Source organism: Oryctolagus cuniculus, chromosome 9, assembly GCF_964237555.1.
Source record: "Oryctolagus cuniculus chromosome 9, mOryCun1.1, whole genome shotgun sequence".
In the NCBI taxonomy this organism is placed as follows: domain Eukaryota; kingdom Metazoa; phylum Chordata; class Mammalia; order Lagomorpha; family Leporidae; genus Oryctolagus; species Oryctolagus cuniculus.
In genome coordinates, this window is record NC_091440.1 from 15,100,397 (window position 1) to 15,125,687 (window position 25,291).

Sequence of the window (25,291 nt, forward strand, 5' to 3'; positions counted from 1 at the left end):
TCACTTTTGTTTAGACAGTTCACAATTAAAATAGTGATTTTGTTTTAGCAGTAATTGTAGGCTAATGGATATTTTATGCCTAAATATTTTCAAAGCTGAGGAGTTATATTTTTAACCCTCTGAGGTTTAGGTTTCATTTTTTGCTTTGATGTAGTGCCATAAAAAGCCAGCCTACTGATGAAGTTACACTTCATGAAACCAGGTGTGAAAAACTTTAAGTACAGCTTGTCTTAGGTTTTTCACTTAAAATAACAACTGCTCTCTAAAGCTGGCACCTTGAACTTACTGTTAACATAGGATTTTGTTGTTGTTGTTGTAAGGCGTACCTGATGGAATAGCAGGTTTTCTTGTGCATTGCCCTGAAAAAAATTGCACATCTAAATATATAGCCAGTTTTACAAATATCCACAAAGCTGTTACAGATGTTTTTACCTTTGGAAATCCTGATGGGACAGTTAGAAAATACAAGCGCCTTTACTTGTGTGTGTCTGATCTGCTGACTATTTCTACTTTCTGTCCTTGTGAGGGACGTCCTAACCCCCCAGAAGGTCTGAAGCTTTATTCTGCCCTGGCGATAAGCTTCTGCTCTCTCCTGCTCCAGCCTTGGCTCATGGAGGAACTGATTTTGGCCAACCCCGGCATGGCAAGGAATGTTCCCCTATGGTTGAACCATGTTTTGTGTACCCCCAAACCAATGTTGAAATGTAATTGCCAATCTAATGGCATTGAGAGGTAGCTGGATCTTTCAGAGGTGGTAGGAGCAGTAAGAGGGATTAATGCTTTTCTCCTTGGTGGAATTTTGGTGCACAGGAGTGAATTCTCCCTTTCTCAGCACTGGGTTAGTTATTCAGGTTTAGTATCCACCATGTTGTTGTAAAGAAAGCCTGCCCTCCTGTTTTGTGTGTTTGGTATGTACCCAGTTACCCTTCAACCTTCCACCACCGAGTTGAAGCACACAATGGCCTCAGCAGAAGCAGAAAAGACGCCAGGGCTACGGTCTTAGACTTCCCAGCCTCCAGGACTGTGAACCAAAATAAGCCTGTATTCTTTGTAAATTGCTCAGTCTCGGGGACTCTGTTAAAGCAACAGCAAGTGGATTAAGACACCGCTCAAAAGGCCTGAATACTTTCTTGAGAAACACTGTGGGTCTCCAAAGACTGACGAGGGAACTTGGTGGCCCCTTCTGTCCACACACCTTCTCATAGAAGAATCTAGCTTAGGTATTGCATAGTAGGGGACCTGTCTGTACAACACTGTCATTGGTCCACTTGGCCTCTACATAGAACAGAACTTACCGATACGCTCTCTGTAAGCCCAAGGTCTAGGTCATGTCCATTCAAGCTCTAACCAGATGCCTGCATAGGTACTTTCTTATCTGTTAATGAGACTGTTGTGTTCTTCACTGAATTATTAATGCTTCCATGGCATCATTCTGAGTCAAGAGGCCTGAGTGGTGGGATTTCTTTTTATTTCTAATTTTGAAGGTTCCTAAAAATACTTCCCAAATTACCATTTTAAAGTGTTTTTCTTGCTTTTAAAAAGCCAAATCTTTGGATTTCATTTTTGAAGACCAGGGCTTGGTCTTCTTGTACCATTCTGTTTAGCTGTCTTGACACAAAAAGGAGGAGGAACACTGTATAATCCTTTTAAATGCTTCTTTTATTTCATTGGTTGTACATTGGGTGAGTGAACTGAATATTACAACCAAAACATAGAATTGATACAAATTAGACTCCTGTTTACACTGTAAGGTAATGAATGAGGGAGTTCTTTAAGTGTTACAGAAAGATTTAGTAGAAATGTTACCAGTGGTATGGGTGAAAAAATATTTCAGTGAAGTGCTGTTATATCCTGAAAACCAAGAGTGAAATGTAGTTCCCATACATGTGGAGAGTTAGTCTCTTAACTACAGTATTTGTTGAATTGATATCTTCATGTCTTGGATATTGGTGATTTTGTTTTTGTAATTAAACAAAGCATTTAAGATTTATTCATCATAGTCAGACTTCTGAATATAAACAAACTTTTGGCAAATAATATTTATACAGAAAAATAGTTTTAGATCCTCTCAAATCCCAGAATTATTCTATAAAATTACATTATAAATAAATAAAAAGCAAAATCTGTTGTACATCTATTTGTACATCTATGCATTTGCCTTGCTTCCTCCTTATTGTAAATGGCATATTTATGACTCTTTGCATATTATAATCACAATTCTGGAAAATGGATATCATAGTAAAAAATACAGTCTTCTATATTTGTTTGGGGATACAGGTGATGTTTTTGATGCTCCATTATTAAAGGGCGGAAAATAGTTGTGTGCTAGTAAATTTTAAAATCAAAATCATGAAACAGAAGAAAAAAAAGACAATGTTACAACAATTAGTCTACAAAAATATTTCAGTGATTCCCATAATTTATCTTTTAGTAATGTATACTATGTTTACAATGAGTTTAAATGAATTAACAAAGAAAAAAAGAGAAAGGAAAACAAGTTTGAATGTTTTAGGTAAGTTGTAGCATAACTACATTGCTATAGTTGAAAAAATTACAAATATTAGTAATACATAAAAGATGAAACTACCAAAGTAATACACGTTAGATACAATACTTTTCCACAAATTAAAACAAATGCAACGATACAAGCACTATGTAAGATTACACGTAGAATGTGATTTTCTTTTGATACAAGGGTTATCAGATCTATAAGATAAATAGATAGTAATTAGACTTTAACCAACATGAATTAAAATGTAGATTTTTTTTTCAAACAAATAATGATATGGTTGGCGCATCTAGTTTTCAGAACAGGCAATGATGCCAAAATTTAAAATATTTTACATTCAATCTCAAAAGTCAAAATACTTCAATCACTAATATGTTCACAAAGAAAATGGATGTTTTAAACAATTACACATAATATCCATTTATAACAGGTGTTTTGTTTCTTAAACAATAATTTAAAAACTATGTAGGTACTGTATAGGCTATGTGCAACATATAAAATGTGAAATATGAAATATTTGGTACGATAGTGCTTAAAATAAACTTTAAAACAAACTTTCTGAACAAAATTTAATTGTATCGCTATTACCTTAAAGATCAACCAAGTATTTAAAAAAGTAAACAACATTAAAATATGTTTCATCCATATATAGTATATATATGTATGTGTATATATAATATGTATGTACTTGTATTAAAGTTTTTTATACTTTTGAGACATAAAATATGCTTTAAGGTGAAAGAATTAAAAGAACTATTTTTCCATGCTGTAGTCAGTTACAACCCTTTAATCCAACTTTTGAAATGCAAAACAGTAATGGATTTTTTAAAAAGTGAAACTATCTACTTTTTTGTTTACATAGTATTTTGGATTAAAGTCACAAATTTGCAGTGACTAAACTCAAACTTACTTAAATTAGAATATTATACAGATCTCCTCACCTACAGCTTCCTTGTTTGACTAGGTTTTTAGTTTAGAAGAGTTATTCTGTAACAGGCAACCGGATGGTGAGTTTGAAGGACTAATCCCTTAGATTAGACTGTTGGCATGGGCCTTTCGTTCTTGTCAAGCTGGATGAAGTCTGGCAAAATCTAGGCACTTCTACAAAGTCTCTCTTATAAAACAACTTTAAAAATATACTTGTAAAATAATACCTTCAAGACTTTGTTTGGTGGGGTATGAAGCTCATACCGTGCAAAGTTTCTTTTTCAATCTATTTAATGTTATTCTAGAATCACATGATTCAACGCGGCATCTCCAGGCAAACCAAATACCACACTCTGATGTGTCCCCAGCACTTGTGCTTGAATTTCCATTCAAATTTTAGACCTGCAGGACAGGTATCGGTTTTACTTCACCTCTCGTCTTTGCTGCAGCATTCATCTCGTCAAGAAGTGAAACATACCCTTTGATCCAGTGGGTAAATGAAATGACAGTGATTAGAGTTAGAATGGAACCTGCCCTTGGAATAGGTTTTTAAACTAATGCTAATTATTTATTGCTAAATTTGAAATATTCTGAGTCGAAATGAGTAAACTGGTTGGAATTTCTGCATCAGCTATAGTTATGGAGATAAGACAATATTCCTAGGACAGAAACTATGTTTAAAAACCCTTTAAAAGTAAACTTTATCCTTTATGTCTTTAAACATCACAGCTGGTCTCAGGTAGTGAACTATCTTAGGTTGGAATATACTAAGCATACCATATTTAATACTCATATATGATATAGCAGCACTAGCTTCTTAGAGTTGTGGTCTGTCCAGAAGAACTAAATCTTTATTTAGCATGCAGTTTGTGGCAATTCTATTGAGGAGGAAACAGGATAGTATGTACAGTAACAATGTTTAGTTATTCTCAATGCAGATTCTTGGCATTCCATTCCGTTTCTGCTGATTATTTCAGAATTATCTGTTGAAGAAAAAGATAAGTGATTTAGATATCCTTCTCTGTGGATAAAACAGCAAGTTTAAGTTTTACTCGCTGAAAATAGACATTTAAGAAATAAAACTTTTCAATTTCTTATGATTTTGATGCAATTATGATTTTGAAGCAATTATGATTTTGTACAATCCTTGCCCTTCATGCTAAAAAATTTAACACGTCTACTCTGTGATCGCTATAACAAGAGATGATTGAAAAGCCCAGGATTTCTGTAAAACATGACCTATACATGTGGGCATGCAGTGTATGTTTAGACCTACTCTTTTTTTTTTTTTTAGTGTTGCTTCAAATTTCATTTTATGTTCATACAACTGTTCATATTTGCTAAAGTGATCAGGAAGTCTAATCAGAGCACCCGTTTTCACTTGGCAAGGTGCTTTCTAAGACTTAAGTATAAATATTTAAAAGATTATAATAAATCAGATATTTAATAACACATTTATAATTCAAAAATATATTCTCATCAAAAATAACCCTGTTCCCAAGATAGAATACCTAGTTTCAAATTCAAGGTATGTTTAAATGTCCCATATTAAAGAAAAAACTAGGATGATAATTTAATAAATTAGTTAAAACTTTCTTAATAAGTCCAAAAGCATCTACAGCTCCGATAAGGCTCAGCTGTCAAATATAAACTATGATTCCTGAGCTTGATCTCTAAATTTATTTCCAATCCATATCTTTGCAAAGGAGAGGGAATTTGGCCTGTGTGGTGCAGTCCATTAAACGCCAAGCTTAAGAACCACATTTTCAACCCATTCTAACAAAAATATTATTCTTTATGAAATGCTGTGATGAAACATTGTATAAGTAGTAAGCAAATGTTTATTAAACAGCCAAGTCTTTTGTTAGGAAACAACTGACGAAAGCTCCTCTAATGCTCCTGCATGCTGAAATTCATTTCCCAACAGAAGCCTTATTTCTACAAGTATAATTTATGTAGGAATTTACACTCATGGTCATTTTCTCTTTAAGTTTTAATACACTCAGTAGTTGCTCACATGAAATGAATATGAATATTTTTGTTGCATTAAAATATACTAATTTGCAAAGAATTGATGAAAATAGATGAACTCATTTACATTAAATATACTAAATGGAAACTCAAAAGCAGATAGATCATCTTTTGATTTTAAAATGTTTAGGAATTTAAAGTTAATCAGGAAAAATAGCATTTTGTCTCATATACTGATTGATATGAATAAAAATAAAATATGACTTATATGTAAATATCATATCAAGTTTTGAATACTATCATCAAAGTATCTTTGCATGGTATCCCTGCAAATAGGTAAAATTCAAATTTTCCATCTGGTCAGTTTTTAACTTCATTTTTAAATTTAAATATTTATTATATAGAAAGTTTTCTATTTCGTCCCTTAGCTTCAATACCATCTATAAGTTTTCCAAACAATAATGTACCTGAGGACATAAAATCATGCCCTGCTTTCTTCTCCCTTTTCTTTGACTTTAATTAGAGCCTCTCTAAAATATTTATGGAAAAAATCTTGCAATTTCTTATGCTGATATACAGTAATACAAATTGTGAATATATTTACATTTTTGCTTATTAAATGAAATTAAAATGTCATATAGGGTGAGATTCCTAACCATCTGGAAAGAAAAGTATTCTATAGAAAGCACAGCAGTGGGCAAATTAGAGTGGGTGAACTTGTATTGCAGAAGTTAGTTGCAACAATACTTTCAACTTGTGTTTGACAAAGTGAAATACACAACTATCAAGGTTTAATCAGACTATAAAGCAATCTGCAAGCATTAACTAGACTCAGATTGCTTTCCTCTCTTGCCCCAGTCTCCTTACAAACCATTATATGGAGAAAGAAAAATAGAAATGAGTACCAACTCTACTGAACTCTCAACTGTGACTGCTGCCTGGCCTCTGGGCCAGAAAACCCTGGCCATCCCTTGGTCCATGTCTTTGTCTATCTTGTGGACCAAATACGAATATGTGGTGTAAAAAAATAAATTCTACTCCTAGCAGCTGTGTACCTCAGGAGGTTCAAGAGATCGGATCTTAGCAGGTAGGGAAGCTTTGGGTATTTCTCCTTTTAAGTTCCATTTTGGTGGCAGCAATTTTTCTTGAAAATATCATTTATTATTAAATCTTTATCTGAGACATATCATTTGCTAGTCTGAAGTATACTCTGGGGTGAAATATATCCTGGAAATAGAACAGGGATCTGGATGAAAGACAGTTTTCTACTGAGTGCCTCTTGTTTAACTGCTGTGTGTTGGCTGCTCTTGCTGATAGGCAGCACATGACATTTGAAGCCTTAGGACCCTAGGGCAGGGTAGGGCCGTTTAAACACAGGGCACAGGGGAGGGAAGAGGAGAGCCAAGTGTGTGTGCATGTTTTTGGGAGTGGGAGGGGTGGGGAGAAGCTGCTTTGAAGGAAAGAGGGGACTCTTCTGTCTAGTTTTTAATAGGGATTTTCTTTATTTGGTTATATTTTTAATTGGCACCAAAGTGACATAATTTAAAATAAGATGAACAGGTACATGTTGTGTGTTTTCTTGTTGTCTCTCCTCTGACATTTTCTTCATTCATTATATTCATTAAACTTCTTCAGTCCTCATTGTAATTGTTGTGGCTAGGAGGATGGAAAGCTTCAGAAACTCCCTGAATATTTCAATATGGATACAAAACATACATTCTCATAATAGCAGGCTTGTATGTGCCCTTGGAATATGGGCTACACCCAACCCTGAACTTGTCCATTTTAAAAATGGTTAATTAAAACACAGTTTACCAAAATGAGCTCAATAGGCCCACCGTGTGTGGCGTTTTTCCTGCCCTGCAAATGTTCAGGCTGAGCCTGATACTCAAAAGTTCCTTACTCAACCTCCAAGGCACTGCAGCCCAGGCTTTCTTGAAAGGGGCAGTTGACCCACAGTCTCCAGAGTGCGCACAGTGAGGACTAGCTACCACACCAGATCTCCTAAAAGTCCCCTGTCTTAAGCATCGTTGCTTTTGTCTGAATTTTAATATACATGCCCTTGACTTTGAGGAGCTCGGAGGATTTTTATCACGTTCTTACAAGCTAGGTCAGTAGAGTGACCGTATTTTACAGATGTGGAAAAGAAAATGTGAACGGTTTTAATTGGCTGGTACAATTTACAAAGTGCTTACACAAGCCGGCATGAGCTTGGAAATGTTTGCTCACTCTGCTCACTGCCGTGGGAATCCCCTCCAGGGATGGAGGTGACTTACAGTCTGAGATGGGACCAGGGAAAGTAGTGATTTCAAAGAGCCTACCTCTGACCATGCTAGCTGAGGAAGGTACTCAACTTAAGCATCAGGTAAAAGTGAGGCTGTGGCCAGATGCAGCCTGGAGCTCCAGGTGGGAGGCAGTACTGACTATCTGCGGGTGCCAGATGGGTAGGAATAGTTACTGGACTTGTGAGACTCCTAGGGCTCTGCTCAGGGCATCCTGTTCTGTATGGCCAACTACTTCCTGCCCAAGCACCCCACCCCAGATGCATGTCACAGATGTGTTTGCACCCAGCAACAGAACACCCTCCCCAAATGCAGCACCACTGCTGCAGTCTCAGAAAAGGCTATGGTGATGGCAAAAACACCAAATATATTGAATAAGACACATTTTTATTTATCTCCCTGATAAAATATTCCCTCAGGTAAGTAGGATTTTTATATAACAGGGAACTGTGATAGGAGAAGGAAGTTAAATTATTAAAGAAGACTCTAACCAATCTAGTGTGATAAATCAGAATTCCAAACTGAAAGCATTATTTCAATCCTTTTTCCACTAAAAGGAAAGCATACAAAAATGAGAATAGCTGATGCCCACAGAATCCACAATTCTATTTTTAAAACAAAGATAACACTTGATCTCAAATCATGAGTGCCTCTATAAATCTTTAGTGGCTCCTCCAGTTATAGCAAGAATATCTGTGATGCAAAAATATCAGTTGGTTACAACAGAGTCTACTAATCAATAAAAAAAGGAGGTCATACTAAGTGAAGTCATCTACTTCCCCCATGGTGATCGGATTTAAGAATCTTAATGTGCAACAATAAGTTACCCCATATGAACCTAGTATATGATTAATCTCTTTGTTATTTATTAGACACAAAGCATGAACAGCTCCCAAGAACTTCAAAGGGGTTGTTTTCTCATCAAATCTGTTACAAGAAGCTAGGCAGTAGTTTCAGTATCCTCAGCAAAGTATGCAACATTAACTTGTAGTGCAATGGCAGGCAAGCTTATTAAAAAGTAGACTAAGTTAAGTGCTGTCTAAATACTGAGCATGCTAGGGTTAGGTAGGAAAAGGACATCAATGTGGAAGCATCCACTCAACTCCAGTCAGTTGTTACCTACAGAAACCTGGGCTCCACATTGCTTGGCCTCCCATGTTCCAAAGGAAGCTGAAAATCCAGCAATTAATTCACAGTATAGGAAACAACTCACTATGGGTCAAATGTTATCTTTTTGGGCTGAATTCAGCTGTGAGCTGCCAATTTGTGTCCTTTGTAGGCTTTATATCCTTGGAGGAGGTACCCACCAGGTCTAGTTGGCTGGCTTCCTGGAGTGGGCATCCGTGCAGGCTGCAGACAACATCATGGGAGGCAGCCATGGTGAAGGTGAGTGGGACCAGAAGAGGTCTAAAGGAGTGTGAACACTTTCAGACAGTTGGCTTTCATCCAAAGGGATAGGTTACTTGACCAATAGGAAACCGCTACCTTAAAATACTATCCCTTCTTGAACTGAGTCACTGGTGATAAAATATGTGTATTCTTGTCTCTTCTGTATTGATGATGGATCTAAGTTGAAGCAGCCGAATCCTCTCAACCAGTTGGCTGGTTCAACTTAAATCCATGATCAATGGATGCACACCATGCACACCATGGTGTACACTCGGTTGAAAGCAAAATAATCTGTGTGTAGAGACCAAAACACTGAACTGGAACTCATGAGCATGAACTCAACAGCTGAACTAACCAGTTCTCAGAGAGGAGGCTGCAGAAGACACAACAACAAAGGATTTCCTTAGTGTTTCAGGGGCACTAAGTATTAACACTTCCTGAGTTTCCTACCTTGTGCTTGATCTCCAGGGAACCATACATATCAATAACTGTACATTTGGAAACTGTGAGCTTCTGGACAACTTCTAGAAATGTTTACACTTCTGATGTAAAAGTGCTCGTTGTAAAGATTCAAGGATGTCAGATGAGTTATCCTTTAAAAAGACAGCTCAATATTAAATTCAGTGAGAACTCTTCTTGCTTTGTTTAAGTGATAGGGAAACATTTCAGTGGAAAAAAAAACCAGATTGTTCTTATGTATTCAAGCCACAAAATAATTAGAAAAGAACAGTGTATGTGTGAGTTAAATTCTCTGGTGAAAAGCCATCAAAGACTGTCTTGGTAATGCTGAATGTGGAGAGGTATAAAATATACCTTATAAAATAGTTGCATGTCCCTGCTGAAAAATGAAGGGATTTTAGTGAGTCTTGATAGCACTGGTATGTAGGCAGAAGTATTTCTAAGCAGGGCTGGTGCATTAACTGGGTTTCACAGCAAAACTATGCTTGTTAAGGACAAGGGGAATGTTTCATTCACCTTTATATGCCTGGTGTGTAGGGCAGGGCTGGAGACACAGAAGGCATTTACTAACAGTTGGTTGCAGAGATTGAGGTTGAATAAATAGGAAGTCACTAAGGACACAGTGCCACAATGTTGGCACCACAGAAGACACCAGGCCATTCATAAGAGAGGTGCAAGAGATGCAGAAAAAAAGCCCCATGGACAAGCTACACCACTGAACCCTTTCTGGCAGTTAGGGATTCAGAAATATTCAAGAATAAGAAACACCCTTCCCTTTTTTTCCCATTATATATAAACAAATGTAAAACTAGCCGAGGCTGGGGGCATGATCCCTCATACAGGGGGAAGATAAATGAAAATCCCAGCTGAAGAAAACTTTCAGAATTGATAACCCTCTCAGAAAACTTTTTCTGTGATTACAGGGCCCTATTCCTTCAAAAGATAATTAAAGGAAAAATATTTCACTGGCTCCTTAAATGAAATATGTTATTTACAGAAATTGATAATGACCTCTGCCTTCTTTGTCCACAGTTTTCTTCCAGTTCTGTTGTTCTTTCCCCCTCTTTCCTATCTCTACTGGTGGTACTCCCTCCCTCTGTCTCCCCGCTGGTTAACATTCTCTCTCTCCCACTCAGTCCTGCTGCCCCTTGCACCTTCCCCATGGCAGACACGACTGTCTAGAACCCTCACCCTAAGATGAGAAACTTGTGAATTTATCGGATTAAAGCAAAATGCACAAGAGGGATATTAGTACATTTTTGTCCCCAATATAATTCAGTACTTTAAATAGGAGTATGCGTTCCTGAAATCAAAAGCAAATTTCTTCTACCTCAAGATGAATTTATAGTATCAGATAGAGTTACCTGTACCCCCATGTTTATAGCAGATCAACTCATAATAGCTAAGATATGGAATCAACCCATATGTCTATCAACTGACAACTGCATAAAGAAATTATGGTATATATACATGATGGAATACTACTTATCCATAAAAAAATGAAATCCTGCCTTTCACAACAAACCGGATACAACTGGAGACCATTATAGTTAGTGAAATGAGCCAGTCCCAAAAAGACAAATATTATGTTTTCTCTGACTTGTGATAACTAATATACAAAATACAAAAAAGTAATGTATATGAGTGAAATTGACATTTTTAGATTTAATTATTTTTTATAGTCCTTGTCTTTATTCTTGAGGAATCGTAGTTTTTCTACTTACTACTTGTTGAATTCTGTATTTAGTGGATGGTTAAGCTTGCAACTATAAAGAAAATTGAAATGTCACTGTAAAAAAGTATAATATAAGAAAAGAAGGAGAGATGGAGGGAGTGAGGGAGAGAGAGAAGGTAGAGTGGGAGTGTCATGCTCTTAAAACAGTTTATAATTATACATGTTAATATGTGTACATTTTCAAAAACTTTATTTGGCCTATTCTGTGACTATAATTTTATAAAAAGTTCAGAGATATGTGTGTTGGATGTGAAGATACTTAAAAAAATAATATTACTCATTATTTTGGGGGAATATTGTTCTGGGGGAGGGCAGTGGTGTGTCATGTTGAATTTATTTTTAAGACATATTTTTATTTGTACAGAAGAGGCATACATTGGGGTCCTGGGAGAAAATTCTTAAATATCACAGTCAGTTTCACTGTTAAGAGAGCAAACTGGAGTTGGTTGGAATTGCCATAGCATCCAGTACACCTTAAAGAGTAATTTTGTTAGGACCATGGCTTTGCTCTTTATTGCCAATGTAACATTTACATTCCAAGCTCTATCTACTTCCTATATTTTCTATGACATATTATTTTGTTGATGACTCATTTCTAGTATTTTTCCACTCTGTTGTATTCGAACAAACAACTTTTTAGATATACTTTCAGTATATGAAAAATTGTCATTAAAATATTAATAGTTAAGGTTTTTGTGAAAAGCAATAAACCCCAGCCTCACTGAAGATTACTAACCAGGGCCCATATTGATAATGCAGACTATCTGTGTAAAATCCATGATTGGAAATGCTTGGTTTGAATAAGACTGCACTGCTCACAGCACCTATGCCATGTGTAGAAACATCTAGATTCTTCGTAGTGCCACAGTGCGGCTTTGATTGTGGCCCCTTCTCTTCTCCAGGACCAGCCTCTCCCAGTCCACCTCCCTGAGGGAATTCTGAGGGTCATTTGTTGTTTTCACACTGAGATGGGAATTAGTCCTCAGACCATCTAACAAACCATATATTGTACAAGACTGACTCCTCCCCACCCCCATTAGGATACAAATGAAGAAGGAGGTAAAGCAATGTGACAAAGGAAAGACTGCTTTTTATTCCTGGTCCTTTCTCTTGGTGCAATAGGAGTGTTTAAAACAAAAAATATGCTTGAGAATGTTTTGTATTTATTTAGGAAGAGAGTTATGAGACCACGATTGCTCAACAGAGAAAAGCCACACAATAGCCAGGAAAAAACGAAATAGATCAAACCACAGTATCAAGGAAAGTGAGAAAGAGGGTTTGTGAGTGGTCTAATGGTAACACAGGAATAGGCCGAGGTTTTACATTCCTGTTTCTTCATCTGACATTCTTGATTCCATACTATACTTCACATTTCAACTCCACTAGCATCCCCAGCTTCCATTCTAGAAATGGAACCCATTATAATTTGTGGCTCCCCGGCTGGCGCCGTGGCTCACCAGGCTAATCCTCCACCTGCGGCACCAGCACTCGGGGTTCTAGTCCCGTTTGGGGCACCAGTTCTGTCCCGGTTGCTCCTCTTCCAGTCCAGCTCTCTTCTGTGACCCGGGAAGGCAGTGGAGGATGGCCCAAGTGCTTGGGCCCTGCACCCACATGGGAGACCAGGAGGAAGCACCTGGCTCCTGGCATCGGATCAGTGCAGCGCGCTGGCCGTAGCGGCCATTTGGGGGGTGAACCAACGGAAGGAAGACCTTTCTCTCTGTCTCTCTCTCACTAACTCTGCCTGTCAAAAAGAAATAATTTGTGGTTCCCCTTCCTCTGGCCGCTAGAGGAGTTGCAGAAGTTTTCTGTCAGACTGTGTCTAGGGGTTTGGTCAGGCATGAGCTACTTAACATCATTCTTCACCATAAAGGAGCATCCATGAACATAGAAGGTGGTTGGTCTGTTCTATGTTGTTAGTATAACAGCCACGAACAGTATCATGAGTTAAATAAACCATTGTGAACCAACCTAGCGACCCAACCACCAAGTCCACTGCTATCATTATAGGAAAATTGAGTTCCTAACCAGTTCAAACATTTTTAATATTAGGTACTATTACCATTAAAGAAAGCTGAATTCCTACACTATCTCAAGAAGCAATATATAATATTTGAGCCACACTAATTAAGCAAAAATTCTAAACTTTAGAATATTTACAGTGAGAAAAGTGGGAAGTCACGGTAGCAGTGATTAAATAGGCTGACCACATGAAGGTAGAATATCAGAAAACTTTATACCTTTAACAACCAGTGTTTGTAACATAGTATTAAGGTCTACTTTCTATATAAATTGAAAAAAAAATTCCCTAATGTATCTTTATTTGTTCATGGTTATTTTTGACATAAAGACACTTTAAATATTTTAAAGGAGGAGCAGGCATTTGATGCAGCAGTTAAGATGCTGCTGGGGGTGCCTGCATCCCATATTAGAGTGTCTGGGCTTGAGTTCTGGCTCAATCTGATCCCAGATTCCAACGTGCACCTGAGAGGCTGTAAGGTCCTTGCCACCCATGTGGGAGACCAGATTAAGTTCCCATTACCTGGACATCTGGGGAGTAAACCAGTGGATGGGAGCACTGTCTGTTTCTCTAAATCAGTCTCTATCTCTCTCTTTCCCCCTGCCTCTCAAATAAATAAATGTTTTAAAGGATATGAGTGGCAACTCAGGAGTGAAAAATAAATTTAAATATTAACATACATGCAAATTCACAAAGTGTTCAGGAAAAATTTAAAACAATCAATTTGTAAAAATGAACTTATGGTGCATCTGACATGAAATTTAAAAACATTAAGTTCTACAATATGGGATTTTGATTACAGCAATAAATTAAAGATTAGGGTCAAGAAAAACAAATCATAGAAATAAGATATTGTTGGATTTAACACAAAGTCCCCAGTCCTGCTTGATGCTCTGTCAATACCATTATGCTAGACTTAGAATCCTGAGCACATTTTGGCTGCAGTCCCCATTTTAGCAGTGGGGCAGAATGTATAATTCAGTCTGTTAAGAACTGGCTTTTAACACACTAAAGAGAAAAAAGCAAACAAATGCTAAAATTCAGTAAAAGGAACAGTAAGATTAATACTGTGTACTGGACATGAAAGTGTGTCTTTGTGGACTGTAAACCATCTTGCACATTTCCCAAATTGGTAGGACGATGCTGCCGTCTCACAAATTTTCCAGCAAAGTCAGATTTTTTTCCTGTTGTGTGTGTGTGTGTAAAGCACTCAATTGTGTACAAAATTGAGGTGCAAGGGGAAAGTCAAAAGAGTTTGGGAGTGGGATTTAGGAGGCATATCTTTGCCACAAGCTGAATTTGTGGCTTTTCTGAACCTTAGTTTCTCACTCTGCTTCTATGACATTGTAGTTATACAAGGTCAACATCTGTCCTTCCCAGTGGTCTCCAAGAAGTGCCAGAGTGCCCTGGTGTAATAGATGGCAAAATGGGAACCAAGGAGGAATAGTTTATACAGAAGTAGAGCTGCGCTTCCTCTTTAATTTCTTGGTTACCAACTGTTCCCCATCAGAGTGCCATGGTTAGACCCAGTGTTTCAGCACTGCTCATCGATGTTTGAGATAATCCCTACCCTGTGACAATTACTTGGAGTGTAATTATATTCCTGTTTCTCCACTGCTGGTCCCCTCACTATGTAAGACCCAAGAGCACAGGGGCCATTCTCCTCACAACCATATTCCCGGGACCCTGAATGGTATATGGCACATGGTGTGCTCTTCATATACATTTGTTGAGAAAACATGGGAAGATCTACTGCCATGGGTAAGCCATGGGCTCTTGTTGAGGCTCAGCATCTCAGCCTCGATCTGCCTTCTAACAGACATGGTTCTCTGAGGACGAATTCACATCTATACTCAGTTACCTGCCTTGTGAAGACAGAACTCTTAAAGGGAAACATGGCAACAATACTGAATTTTTTAGTGTGGAACCAATCATTTTACTAGAAGATTTAATAAAACAAAATCCTTGATACAATTAGACAAATTCTTTCTTGCCAGTTCTTAATTCCTTCTTTGGAGAAATGCCTACTCACATCTTTTGTCCATTTTTAAAAAATGTGGTAAAATACACATAGCATAAAATTTACTATTCTAATCTTTTTAGTTATAAAATTCAATGATAATAATGATACTAACCATCGCCATTATCCATCTCCAGAACTTTTCATCACCCAAAACTGAAAGTCTGTCCTCTTTAAACAATAATTCCCATTCCCCTCTGGTCCTTAATCCCTTCTTCCTTTCATTTTCTTTCTTTTCCTCCCTCTCTCCCTTTCATCCTTTGCAGTTTTGGCTTCAAAACAGGATCCTTTGTTCTCCTCCACTGTGCACTGGAATCGTCATGAAAACCCTTGCCCTGCTTTCTAATTTAGCTCTGTGGTTTTACATGCAACTAAATTCAGCTCTACTTGCTCTCTTCACAGTTGCTTCCTCCATACTGCACAAAGCATTCTCAACTGGAGATGTGTACATACCTGGGTTCTGTGGGAACACTGGAGAAAAAAAGAGTGTCTCTCTTTTTAAATGATTGTTCCTTAAAAAACCAAAGCCCTGGATGTGAGCACTCCTTTGGTAGACTTTCTTTCAACAGAAGTTATCTGTGCACGTATCACCCTGGGAAGTGCATAGTGGTACCTTCTTCCCTCTGTGTCGTGGCTCCTGTTCACCAGACTCAAATTTGGATGCCTTTGTTGATCTCACCAACCAGAAATATTTTTAGTTTATTTATGATATTCCACCTGGACCTTAACAAGTTTTTGCTTTTATGAGAACTTTCTTCTTAAATAGGTAAAACTTTTTTATGCCAATAGCTAAACTCTGTCATTAGTAGTTTTTAAGGGGAGTCACATAAATAGATTCATCCCTATTCTACATTGGCCATAAGTTTCCATCTGGTTCAAAAATAGTAGTCACAGAGAAGAAAACTTGCAGGCAAGCAAACCTGAGATCTAAACCTGCTGAGACATTTTCTTCCCACATGAATCCTAACCAATTACTCTCTAAGATTTGGTCTCAACTGAAAGATGGGTAAGGTACTTCACAGTTATGTGGGACCTTTAAATGAAATGACATGTATGAGTGTATGCATAATCGTGGTTTTTTGGTAAGTGTTGGTTCCCTTCCCTTAGGCTATTATTTATATCCTTAAGTAAAATTTGATCTTAGCTTCTATGTAACTAGGCATTTAAACAATGATATGTTGGGGACAACTGGTTGGCAAAGCAGTTTTGATGCCACTTGGGATGCCTGCTCTTTTCAGAGAGCCTGGGACTGGGGCTCCGCTTCTGCTCCGGATTCCAGCTTCCTGCTAGGGAACAGCCTGGGAGGAGGCAGTGATGGCTCAGGTACTTAAGTCCTTGCCACCCGTGTGGGAGACCTGGACTGCGTTCTAGGCTCCTGGCTTTGGTCTGTACAGCCCTGGCCGTTGCAGGCCTTGGGGAGTGGACTAGCAGATGGGAGATCTCCCCTATCTCTCAGTCTCTCCTTCTCTCTGTCTGCCTCTCTCTGCCTTCCAAACAAATAAGACAAATTTTTTTTAAAAGTGATATTGTGTACTTAAGTAGTATACATTCTATGTGATATTCCATGTACTTTTAATAAACACTGGGGGCCAGCGCCATGGCTCACTTGGTTAATCCTCCACCTGTGGTGCCGGCATCCCATATGGGAGCTGGGTTCTAGTCCCGGTTGCTCCTCTTCCAGTCCAGCTCTCTGCTGTGGCCCAGGAGGGCAGCGAGGATGGCCCAGGTGCTTGGGCCCCTACACCTGCATGGGAGACCAGGAGGAAGCACCTGGCTCCTGGCTTCAGATCAGTGCAGTGCTGGCTGTAGCAGCCATTTGGGGTGTGAACCAATGGAAGGAAAATCTTTCTCTCTGTCTCTCTCTCACTGTCTAACTCTATCTGTCAAATAAATTAATAAAAAAAAGAGAATAAACATGGTTTTGATGAGATTAATATTTTAAAAATTGTCAAATGTACTTTTCTTTATATATTTGTATATCTTGAAATATCACTGACAACTAAATATAGGCTGAATTTATGTTATTTTTCATTAAAGTCTTGATTATCGATTCCTATTAATCATTTTTAAACTAAAATCTTAATTCTTACAAAAGCATCAACAGCCATCAGTTCATGATGATCAGTGTCCACTGCAATAAAAATAATAAGTCCCTTAAGAGACAGAGCCTCCCAATCTTTAAAGTTACATCTAATTCAAGCCCAGCTTCTAGGTTTAGTAGGCATGTTATCATGGCTAAGTTATTCAAGATCTTTATTCTTAGTATTCTTCAACTCTGTAATGATAATTCAAAATTTTTGCTAACCCATAAGGTGTTGTGAGGATTAATGTAGGAATATTTAAAGAGTGCCCAGTGGCAGAAAACACATAATGAATACTATTGTTATTTTATGGTAACATCCAAACTTTTAAAATTTTCTACTCTAAGCCATAAATGTGAATACTTCGACAAGCTGTAGTATTTATTAGTACTTCTTCGATAGCTGTGCTTATAGTAAATGGCTATTTACGGATACTTGTGTGCTCCTGGTCTTCTCTAAGTCCTTCACTTTTCCAGCCTTGGCCTCCTGTCATCCAGATCCCAGACAAGCAGAAGGGGATTTGTCAGCTCCTGCTTAACAAACAAAACCCAACCAACTTAAACTCCAGGGTCCAAGGCAAAGGAATAAAATGGAATTTTTCCTCTCATTCTTTCAAACACTTCTTAGATTTTCCCCCTTCACCCCTTTCTTTGTTCAAGGCCATCCTTAACGTTGCAGGGGTCCAGGAGGAACAAAGGAAAGAACATGAACACAAGGAATCAATTCAAGCTTTTCCTTCTCTCCTGAACCCTCAGGAGGAGAGTGGTTCTCTGGCCCTTTCATCATTTCAGTGTCACCGTAGCAGATACTGAGAGAATGATTAATGGAACCGTTGTGAAATTATTCCTGGAAAAAAATGTTTAGAGAAAAAGAAGGAATCTCGTTTAACTTCCCTCGAAACCCTTTCTAAAATTGTGGCTTGAGGGCGGGGACAGGGGACTATGCATAGTTTCAGGGGCTCAGCTTCTCGTCTCTTCTGCGACCTTCGGGAGTCACTTAACTACTCAGGTTTCTTCTCATCATAAAATGGAAGATTGGGAGCTCAGGGAAAGTCCTAAACCTGGTTTTGCCATGGATTACTATCATCGTGGGCAGAAGCCTCTGCTTCTCTGAAGTGCGTTTTCCTCATCTGGTCATGGGCGTGACAGTAATTCACAGAAAACACCTAGGGTAGCATCTGCCGCGTGGCCTGGAGAGATAGCTGTTGGTGTTGTGCTCATGTCCTGTAGGTCTCTGGGGCTCCTTCCGGATCAGTGAAGCACTTTCTTGGGAAGGCAATGTGGTGGAGGGGCAACAACTTTGCTCCAGGCAGGACACAGACAACTGGCTTCTATGCCTGCTGATCTGAGCTCCTATTCCAATATAGAGTGAAATTTCTGTCATAATGCTTCTTTGTAGAAGTTATGCAAGAGGTACAGCATGATAGTAGTAAAGTTCCTCTTACGGCTTGCCGTCTTTCATATCTGTGCTTTAGCTGATGCTGGTCTTAGGTCAGACCTACAAAGGCTGCTGCACCTAGGGGAACATGAGTGACGTTTTACGAGAATCAGCTAATGTTGCTGCTACCAGAAATGCCTTGTGGTGAAGAGTGAAGAGTGTATTTGATTACTGGAAGCTTATGGACATAAACTGAGATCTTTGAACACTTCAGAGCAAAGGGAGTGATGACAAGAATAATATAATTTGATCACTGAAAGTAAAACAGACAGACCAAGAGCTCCAACACATTATATTTGAGGCTGAAGCATGATATGGCTTCTGCATGAACGCTAGTCTTTCATAAGCTGATGTCACAAAACATCAGTCAACAATTCTGTCTCTTACAGTTCAAATCAAAGTGAAGATATGTAGATAAAACCATTCTTTTTATAAAAGTCAGTGGGCGAGGTATCGGATGGAGAGCTGCATGGCAGGGAGGACTGTGTTGAAATCCACAGGTACTGCAGAAGCTGGACAGTAGCAAGTGAGTGAGCAAAAGAGAACAAAGGATGGAGAAGAATCTTTGTGGTTCTTAATTATTCATCTGCCTCCCAACACCTTGGTTTTCTTCGTTTGAACCCTGATTGCATCACTTCCAGTCACTTGCTTTCAGCCCATCCCAGCTCTTACCTACTCTCAGTAGGTTCCATTTCCAAGCCTCTCACTTAACATTTCCTTTCCTGTTCTTCTTCTGTCATTCAAGGCCCCAGGACTTCCCACTGAATCCTCCTCTTCACACTCCCTTGTGTCTGCCACTCATGGCAATGTGGCCTAAAGCAAACTCATTTAGCTCACACAAAACACTGTGTCCCCTTCTTCAGATCTGATGTAATCCCAGCTCCTCAATCTGCCTCTATCATGAGATAAAGTCTGGGATTGATTTTGAAACTCCTTTCTAAACCACTGTGCTATCAGGAAATAATGTAAGATAAGGGGAAAAGCATTGACTTGAAGGTCAGGCAGACATGAGGTCAAATTCAGGCTACACTATTGATTAGAGGTTTGAGCAAATGTGAGTTTTGATTTCTTCATATGTAAAAATAAAATGTGGTAACACATGTAAGGCAGACTGCTGCTGCATTTGTGGATATCAATCCCCTTTTCCCTTTATCACACCCCTTAAATTTCAAGCTTGTCGGAAACAATTTCTCTGTCCTTTATCTGTCTGATACCTACACAGCCCCAGCCACTTTGGGGATGAGACCCTGCCATGGAGTCTGTTTCCCATGCAGCAATGTTTGGGTGCTGAAAGATTTTGTTTTATAACATGCTCTGATTGTTTCACATCTTTTTCACTGGACAGTGAAAAGTATCCTCAGCATCTCCCCCAAACTGGTTCAGCAGACTCAGGCTGGTCTGACCTTGGAAGTTGCTGCCTCTAGCAGTGTCGCCCAGAGGGAACGCTAGGCTAGAAAGGGCTGGGAGGCCAGCCATAATGCCAATTTGTCTTTGACACATAGTGGCATCATGCTTTGTAAGTAAAGCCACAGTCAAGTTTGTGTCTGCCTCCCCCCCATCCACCCACACAGAACGGCTGACTACTTCCCTGAAGGCAGAGATAGAAATGCCAGAAGGTAGGAGCCGGAGCCGTGGCAGAACTTGGGTAGATAGATGCCTATGAATAAAATTTTTATTCTGTTCATAGCAACTCTTACTAAGAATGAGATTCAAGCTTGAAAATGGATCTGAATTCCTGCATTGCAGCTAGCCTCTCACTGCTTCTGAATCTAAAGCTGGAAATAAATACATACATAGGATGAACTACATATTCATTCTGCTCAAAGGAGAAAACCCGAAATTAGAGAAGAGGAGCATGATTTTACTACTATCAACAAAAGCCAAAATACTACTGGGAATATGACTTTTCAATCAAAAAAGCCCCCCCCCCCCAATTCCATCACAATGCAAAAGAGGATGGGTTTTCAGGTCTGATAAGTAGGACAATCCACAAGGCAGGAAGGACTTCATAAGGATTCTTGACATTTTCTTTTCAGCTGCACAAGATTGGAACTGATATTATGTCTTTAGGTGCTGTATACAAAGGAATCTACCCAAGTTTCTCACCATGAGATGTAAATTATTCATGAAAAATGGGAATGTACTAGATTACAACACTTACATAACATAGCCTTGCCTTGGGAAATCTGCAAATGCATTTATTAATTAAACCCCAGGGTGGGCCTGCAAAGCAGCTGCTTCTGAGGCAGGGAAATAAAAGATCTGTTGTCTTCTTATTTTCTGACTTCATGAAGAAAAAATTAATCTTCATCTTTGTTGGTCTTCTGGACCCAAGTTTGCCTCAGACAGGCAAAGTTATGCCCCACCTTTTACTATTATTATTATTATTATTAAAGCCATACTAGCAAATCTGGGTTCCAGTACACGAGCCACATTGTATAATGAAATTTAGACTCAAATTGCCAGTTTTAACTAGTAGCATTAGCTAAATGCAAATGCTGCAATTTTTGTAGTTTTACTTTATTATGCAAAGAGAGGCAACAGGCTCCAATCTCTCTCTCTCTCTCTCTCTCTCTCTTCATACACACACACACACACACAATTCAATCTTTTCCTCCCCACAAAATATTTGCCTCATTTGAAGCAACTGGATTCCTTACCAAGAATGAACTCCTCCTCTAGAGTTAGATAAAACGTTAACAGTGGCTCAACAACTTTAGCAGGAGAACGCTGAGAGAGGTGTCTCAGCCTGGGGTACCAGTTCCGAGGGCTAGATTCTGACAGTTGCTGTCTCTGCTTTTGTGAAGAACAACATACTTGGGGCCCAGCTGCTTTCTGTAATCTGTTCCCAGGAATGAGAAACTGTGAGAAGGGAGTGTTTCACAGTTTGATCATCTGACACCGAGGCCAGCCACTTTGCTGTGTATTTCAGGAGAGAGATCTGACAAGAGCCTACTCCTCCCACACTGGGGCTTCGCAGAACCAAGATTTTTCTTATGAAACAAGCACAGGCCTCAAAATGGGTCAAGTGGTGAATAGTGGGGAATGTTTAATGCCTCCTACATTTGTCTGAATATAGTCCCCACAGATGGCATTGAATAATAGATGTTTTATAAAACTTTGAAATGAGAGAGAGATGAAGTAAAATATCACCTTATCTTCCCAGCTTTCTTGGTTGGTATAGGTTTACTTGGACATCCAAAAACTTACCTACAAATAGCTTTGAAGTTTGTTCATATTTGGGTGATTTTTAAGCCTTTCTCTTTCCTCTTTAATAATTTGTAGCAAGCCAAATAAACCATAGTATTTTAAATCTGGTTTAGTGCTATTTCATTTTTCAGGTAAGATATGTTTGAAATTGATTATTATCCTATATAGTAAACATACCTAATGCATGTTTGGAAAATGGGATTTTCTGACTTACCAAATATTCAATGAGTCCAGGGCTATGGATATATCATATCACATCAGCTAAGTTTCAACAGACTCTTCTTATGACTAATACTGTTGAATGGACTTAATCTTTGGAGGATGATTCCAAAGAAGTGACAGACATTGAGGTCAGAATTTTAAACATGAATCACCACTTTTGGAGAAGTGATTTGTGTTGGTCGACAGGCCTCAATAGCATACTCTGATTACATCTGCATTTAAGGTGCTCACCATTGGGCTGCTCCACAAAAAGATTGCTAATATCAATCTATACAAGCTTTTTATCCTAGTGTGCACTCACACCAGGGTGAACGAGGTGAATCATGGCCCTCAGTGTCCACAGAGCTATAATGTATGCACTGCATATCTGGACTATCTCTTTCAAGCATACGGTCCAGTTTGGGAACTGGGGAGGTGCTTTGGTACTTATGAGATCTCATTTGGGTAGGAAGTGGGAAGCTGCATGTTCGGGATGAGCACAATGGAGGCATCTGACCAGTGAGTGTCAACTGCTGTCCTGGAAGGGAAGGGACTCGGTTTCGTTGCCTACAGTCAACACTCTGTGGTTGACCTTTCACATGAGGCCACGCCCACCACTACCACCACCACCACCACATGGCATTGATTTGGACAGGTTTTACCATGGTATGACATTGCTTTTATGTTTCTCTTTGGCTGAAAGGAACACTCCGTGTAACGTGCAAAGGCACAACAAAGTAGGCCATTTGCCAGCAGCCACTGTCCTGGTTCAGGCTGTTGTTGAAAGCCTCCTAGTGGTCTCTACAAACTCTGCTGTCTCGAAACCATCTGCTCACTCCTCCTAGAGGTCTTTCTCTTTTCATCCTGAAAACCCCTCCGTGGCCTAACAAGGACTGAGCCCTTTAATCTGACATTAAGGACTGCACAGTTGGATTCCAACGACTGCCTTGTATCAGCAAATGGACTGTTGGATCCATCTGATAGTTCTTCTCCAGCTACACTTCATACTTCTACATCTTTGTGTCCTTGCACTTGTCTTCTTTCTGTCTAATGATGATGCCTTCAGGGAAGCTCAAAATCCTTGTAAAATTTAGAACATAGAAAAAGTACTTTTAGCTGGGTGGGTGTGAGTGAGCTGGAGGACAGGGGAAAAGACTCACAGTACAAATCATATTCTAATTAGACCTTTAAGAAAGTTCTTAGGTAAAATGAATAATCTCTGTATATAAATGAAGAAACTAAAAACATAAAATATATTTATTTGGAAATTACTACCCCTTTGAAATAGAATGTAATTTTAAAAACAAAAATACTAAAACAGTGACATCATAGAGTCCTATAGCAATTCATGCTACTGTAATTTTAATCTGCACTCTCATTTGATTAAATAAGATTCCTTACAATATGAAAAAACTAGTTAATACATATATTAAGCTGTTTACCTCTACTTCTTTTAATGTAAATTCTAAAATCAAATTTGTTTCTATACAGGCATCTATAGTTCTTTGGAAGTAGGCTGAAATTGGCTGACTTATGCTCTATCATAATTTTCTTTTCTGATTTGGTACCAAGCAGTCTGAAAGTTGATTGGCAGAGGGTAGGACACAAGTGTATGGACTTGATTCACAGAAAATAAGCCCAAGGACCTGCTTCACTAAGATTAATGACTAATCCTTTCTTCTGCAGGAATTTTAAATAATTTTCATTGATTATAACATCTATGTAGTTAACTATATGGTTTCTAAACATGTTCTAGCTGTTACATAACTAACTTGAAGCTATGCTTAAATTTAGTTCCTCTTAGTTTAAGATTCACTTTTAGTGCTAGCTACATTTGCAAGACTACTTCACATCCTCCTATAGCATCAGAGTTTGTTGCCAGTGGGCCACAATGGACAAAACTCAACACACAGTTTTTATTTGTGGAAGAAGTACTTCTTGTGTATTTATAAGTATGGAGAGAGGCACCATACTATGATGGTTAGGAGGAAGGCCCTGGACGCAGAAAGCCTGGGTTTTTAAATTCCAGCAGGATCACATGTTGGTGATATGATGTTAACTAGGTAGTTTACCTTAATTTCAGTTTTATAATCTGTAAAATGGGGAGGCTGATCCTAGTACCTATCTTATAAAACTATTATGAGGGTTAATTGAGTATCCATACATACATATCTTCTGTCATAGAATTGAATAGGTCATATAATATATAATATATGAGAGAGGAAGACAAATTACAATCAGACCTCGTACACAATAAATGGTTTGTAATATTAACATTATTATTAGGTATAATCTGTATACTGAACTCAAAATACATTAATTGAAATAAGAAATATCTCTGGATAAATCCGTTTTATTTTATTTTTTGTTTATACATCTATTCCTAGAGCCAGATAGCCCAAAATAATTTTATGAAAGGATTTTTATATTTCCAAGATGTATTGGATCCTGTTCCTGTGTTTATTTAATTTCAAACTACATGTCAAGTTGAGTGAAAACTTCGATTAAAGTGTTGCTTGTTCTGCTCTGCTCACCATGGGGTGACAGGCTGAGAATACTGGACAAGAAGAAGCTGTCACAGTGTTTTAGTCTATGCTCCTTCTTCTGTGCATGACTTATATCTAGTTGCAAATACCTATTAGACTTGAAATACTTAAAATATTCACCTTATCAAATTAACCTAATAAAATCCTTCAAAACCCTATGGCATTTTGTATTGAGACGATGAAGATGAGAAGGCGTGATGCTTACCATTCACTGAATTCAACCCTCAAGCTCCTTCCATTTTGTTTATGTTGACCTTTATAATCTCACACTTCCGTTCCGGCCTAGCTTTTTTTTTTTTTTTGACAGGCAGAGTGGACAGTGAGAGAGAGAGACAGAGAGAAAGGTCTTCCTTTGCCGTTGGTTCACCCTCCAATGGCCACCGCGGCCTGCGTGCTGCGGCCGGCACACCACGCTGATCCGATGGCAGGAGCCAGGTACTTCTCCTGGTCTCCCATGGGGTGCAGGGCCCAAGCACTTGGGCCATCCTCCACTGCACTCCCTGGCCA

At 38.6% G+C, this 25,291-nt stretch overlaps 1 protein-coding gene across 23 annotated transcripts in view; it reads right to left on the minus strand.

Moving 5' to 3' along the window:
• Positions 1–1,641: 1,641 nt before the first annotated feature.
• MBNL2 (muscleblind like splicing regulator 2) overlaps positions 1,642–25,291 on the minus strand; it is a 172,169-nt gene continuing 148,519 nt past the window's right edge. For all 23 annotated transcript variants that reach the window (XM_002713008.5, XM_070048685.1, XM_070048686.1 and 20 more), the window contains one exon: positions 1,642–4,419. In XM_002713008.5, the coding sequence (XP_002713054.1) occupies positions 4,292–4,419 (128 nt within the window). In that variant the 3' untranslated portion in view covers positions 1,642–4,291. The remainder of the gene's footprint in view (positions 4,420–25,291) is intronic.